This window comes from Sinocyclocheilus grahami, unplaced genomic scaffold (assembly GCF_001515645.1).
Source record: "Sinocyclocheilus grahami isolate Dianchi unplaced genomic scaffold, SAMN03320097.WGS_v1.1 scaffold99.1, whole genome shotgun sequence".
Lineage (NCBI taxonomy): Eukaryota > Metazoa > Chordata > Actinopteri > Cypriniformes > Cyprinidae > Sinocyclocheilus > Sinocyclocheilus grahami.
Genome location: NW_015505278.1, coordinates 1,197,028 through 1,201,947, shown reverse-complemented (window position 1 = coordinate 1,201,947; position 4,920 = coordinate 1,197,028). Strand labels below are relative to the sequence as shown.

Genomic DNA, 4,920 nt, shown 5'->3' with positions numbered 1-4,920 from the left:
TTCTGTTTGTGGATTTTTATTATTTTTATTTATTTATTTTTAAGCAAATGTATTTATTGTTCATTTGCTCTATAACAAGTAAACTGGCCTTAAAAATATCTGTAGCCATTTGAAATTAGAGGCAACCACTGCATTTTAATCAGGGTGCGAATTACACATTGACCTAATTAGCATGATTTTATTGTGTATTTTTTATGTTGTAAAAATGTTTTAATCTAATTAATTACACAATGTGCTGATTAATTAATCGAATAAATTTCAAAGAATTTGATTAATTAATTAACATGTCATGTGCCGATTAAAGTCATTATTAAAGATCATTTAAAGTCATTATTGTGTTAAATTAGAAAAGCACTGAATAGACATTGCAAAAAAAGGTAGCTTAAGAAAGATATTTTGATTCAACATACAAAAAGCACAAATATACTGTATTATATATTATAATGTACGACTCTAAATATAAAACTAAAAGAGCCAGTAGGTGGCGGCAAATCACTGTTTTAATGAGTGAGCCATTCAGTCATTCATTCAACCGATTCGTTCAAAGCTGTGGATTTATTCAGTAATGAAACACCGCTGTATTGAGACCATGGACATAGTGTCCGTGACATCACCCGTAGGTTTCTAAAGAGCAGTTTTGAAGCTCAAAGTGGGCGGAGCCGGCCGTCAGCGCGTCACCCCGCGTCACTCCCGGATAATCGAAAATGGGTTGTATTTTTTAAATAGTTGTATTTATAAATGGCTCACTGAATCATTAGCTCAATCGATTCGTTCAAAGCTGTGGATTTATTCAGTAATGAAACACCGCTGTATTGAGACCATGGACATAGTGTCCGTGACATCACCCGTAGGTTGATGTCACGGACACTACACTATCCGTCAGCGCGTCACCCCGCGTCACTCCCGGATAATCGAAAATGGGTAAAGAGGCCGGAGCTGGTTGCTGAAACCACGCCCGCAGAACTTTAAGGCTTAATATAATTTAAACGGATGAGTTATAAAAGAAATTCACTTCCCTCACAGTTGACATGAAGGGCAAAATTAGCTATATAGACCAAAATAATTTTTTGAACCAGGCTGTAAACATGTTTTTTTCTGCTGTAAATTTGGGCATTTTAACATGGGGAGTCTATGGGATTGACTCCCTTTTGCAGCCAGCCTCTAGCGGCCAGTTGACGAATTACAGTTTAAGTCACTTCCGTGTTGGTTTCAGAGAGAGAGCGGGAGGTTGCCGCTTGGTTGAGACGCACAACAGTTCTGCTTTCGTTGGTGAACTTGCACAAAAACAGACAATATTGACAATATTGTGTCTAAAATGTAACACAATATCAAATTGTTGTTTATTGAAAAATCAATATCACATTTGCAATCGTGCAGAAATCGCACTCTTGCTCGAGTCAAACCTTAAATTCGTTAAAGTACCCCCCCCCCCATATTATTTGCACCTTTACCTTAAGTAGGCTAATATGAAAATATTCTGAAAGAAAACAAGCGGTGTTTGTTATAGTAACACATGCAACTTTAACGCGCATCTAGTTTAAATTATAATTATTACCGTTTAATTACAAATGAGTCAGAGCTGCATCTTTATATTTACAAGTAAATCTCCAAATCTCCTCTACTTTCTATCCAACACCCCCTACATTTTGTTTTGACGTCCATCAGGGAGGATCAAATAGATACAGAAAGATAGGTACAAAAAATACAGACTGGAGAAATGTATATTTGTACTTATTTTTCTGTTATTGTCTACCAGTCGATATGATTACACCAGGCTTCTCAAAGGTAATCATGAATTAGTGCTGCGAGGAATCCATTCACCAACTCAGCCAGTATCTGCAGTCCTTGATTCCAAACTGCTGAGACAAGTAGCCTACGTGTGTGAGATTGATTGGTAACTGGCGGAAAGTATACTGATTTATTTAGTTTATGCGCAGTCTCCTACAAAAATGGCTGTTTATTGCTTGTTATGGTGTATTCCTGTCCATTTTGCCCTTGCAGTTTCTCCTATCATTTTGTAGCTACTCCCAGTGCTTCCCCAAACTAATTCTGTTTGTGTCTCATTTTCTTTTTTTCCCTATAAATAGACTGATGTGTTCATTGGTTAAGATGTTGGAAAAGGGGGGATGGTGGGCAGAAAATCCTGCAGCCCCTATAGCTTCATACACAACACACAACATTATTGAAATGCTGCTAAACCAGTTTTATCTGACATATTCAGCATACAGTAGGAGCTTAGGTTATGGAAATGAAGGAGCTTATCTCTATCTATCTATCTATCTATCTATCTATCTATCTATCTATCTATCTATCTATCTATCTATCTATCCATCTATCTATCTATGTGGTTTGGGCAAGCATAATAATGAACGATATATTTTTAAGTACTTCTGAAGAGTACATTCATGTACGGACACAAATGTGAATATTAGCCTTTACAAAACTGACTGACTGAAAATTTCATAAGCCTTCCATATCTTTTTCTAAACGCCTCCAGTCATTGTTGATCACTGTTAATATGCTTTAGGAAACTTTGATGCCATTTTCTGCTCGTAGAAGCGTACGAGCGCATAGGATTTGTGAACATTTGAATTAATTTCCATAATCCTGCTGTGATGCTCCTAGAAAACGGATCTGAATGCACTCGACTGCTGACGCTGTTTTTAAACGCGCTATATGGTGCCGCCTATTGGTAAGTGTATGAACTGCAGGCTTCAGCAGTTAAAAACTGCCGTCTTTGTCGGGATACTTCCAGTCATTCGCATAGGAGTAGAGGAGTGCTTCAAAGACAGGATACTTGTTTCTTTGGGAAAAAAAACTGAAGGGAGAGAAAACGATAGATATGGCGAATAAAGCACCAGAGCCCCTTCCATTGCACATGGCCGAACTCACTGCTACCCAGTTCCTCGAAATCTGGAATAAATTCGATACCGACGGTGAGTGTAACGGAGTGAGTCCCGGGACGAAAAGCGTTCTTAGTTTAGTCGTAGCCTACAACGGAGGCTATTACCTTATCCAGACTGATTGTATTGCATTTGATTTATGTCTACTATTAATTACATTTTAATGTACATTAAATTTTAAAGTGGGCTACAAAAGCAAATAATAAGGATAACTGTAAAAAAAATATAAGCAATAACCTAATAGGCTACATCAATAAAATACAAGCTGTTTATGGAAAGAGTCACTCAGTGTTCCAACACTTTTTGTAGTGATAGAGAAATAGCCTACTGTAGCCTATCTGCTGTATTCTTGTCAATAATTACACTTTTTAAAAGAGAGGCATGGATTATTATTATTATGACTATGATTAATGATATTTTACTCGTTTCATTTCTTGTCTGGATTGAGTGATAAACTCGAGCATTTACGACATGATATATCTTTGCGGTAGCCTACCGCACATGCATGCATATGTTTTTATTTTTATGTCGGTTTCCTATAAGTTCATTGAGTTACACGTTTAAAAAAAATTGGAATAAAGTGAATGCAATTATGTATAATGCAAGTGGAATCCTCATGCATTGTGCAATGCCGTTTTACGCAGAAGCGTATTTTGAAAAAGCGCCAGTGGGATGATTGCCTGCTATTGCCCTGTTAACTGCTTTCAGCGTTAGGCACGCGTTTGCACAGCTCAGTCAATTTAGCCTCACAGGCATTGTTGGCATTATTGATTCCGCTCTGGATGGAATCTTTCCTTCCAATTGATTTATGTGTCAGCGTTTGAGAGACTATGAAGATGAAAAGTTGTGGGCGGGGTTTAGAGAGCCGGTCCTGCTTGAAAAAATACTTCTTAAACCAGCCTAAAATGGTTTGCTGTTTTTAGTTGGTTTAAGCTGGTCTTAAATCGTTTTAGCTGGCCTCGCAGTCTGGTCTTCGTCTGATCAAATTGGTCTCCCATCTCTGCGAAGCTGGCATTCAGCTGGATTAACTGGTCAGTCCGTTGGCCTCCCAAATGCAGGACTAGGCTGATATTTTCTAATGTCAATACAATTTCTGGTTTTAAATATTTTTTTAACATAAAGTGACACTTCTCTTGAACTATATGTGAAAACAAATTGTTCTTAATTGTGCTGTTTTACATGCCAGTCATATTTGTTTGGCTTTCAGGATCCTTCAAATGCTTCGTTCAAAGACAGGATGAAAGAGTTTATGCAAAAATTCGATGAGAACGGTGATGGGAAGATTGAGATGTCAGAGGTAAATTTCACCGCTTTTCACTGCTAAAGTAAGCCACAGCAATAGTTTGAAGCTATGAAGAGAGAATGTATTGCAGAACCACTGTCTGAGATTCATGGAATACCAGGAAGACATATAAAGAGGACAATGAGGGCAGATTAGGGGCTTGAAGGTTGCATCTATCGAGGGGAGGATGGAATGAGATGAGGGAGAGATGGATGAAGGGGGAGGGAGAGGATGGAGGTGACGTCTATCATGATGACACAAATGAATGGATAAAATGATTTATGTTGGTATAAAAAAACTCACTAATCCAGTCATAGAGACCACATGAACATATGAGCGCCTTCCTTCCTCCAATTAATGTCAACCTGCTCTAGTTATGATGCTATTAATTTTTTATTTTTTTGGCTGATTAGGTTGTTTTTGAATGTTTTTAGTGGTGGTACATTTCTTTCTCTTGACCTGTTTGTAGTCCTATATAGCTTAGTAGAGGTAAAATGGTTTTAAAAGGATGAAAGGAACCTCTCCATGCAGCAGATTAAAGCTTACTTAGTTGGAGACCATGCAGTTAATGCAGAAGGGAAGGGGCTATATACAAATGATCTGCATGATATAAATCTCACTCTATTAGAAATTGTAATGAAGAAAATCCTCCTAGTAAACCAAATAAGTGGTAGAATAACTCACTACAACGTTTAGATGTTCACTGTTTTTCACTCAAACTTCAGGCAGTTTTCA

General features: G+C 37.6%; 1 protein-coding gene across 1 annotated transcript in view; it reads left to right on the top strand.

The window, feature by feature from the left end:
• The first annotated feature begins 2,707 nt into the window (after nt 1-2,707).
• LOC107588209 (calretinin-like) overlaps nt 2,708-4,920 on the top strand; it is a 10,063-nt gene continuing 7,850 nt past the window's right edge. The window contains exon 1 of the mRNA XM_016276233.1: nt 2,708-2,936. Within this exon, the coding sequence (XP_016131719.1) occupies nt 2,843-2,936 (94 nt within the window). The 5' untranslated portion in view covers nt 2,708-2,842. The remainder of the gene's footprint in view (nt 2,937-4,920) is intronic.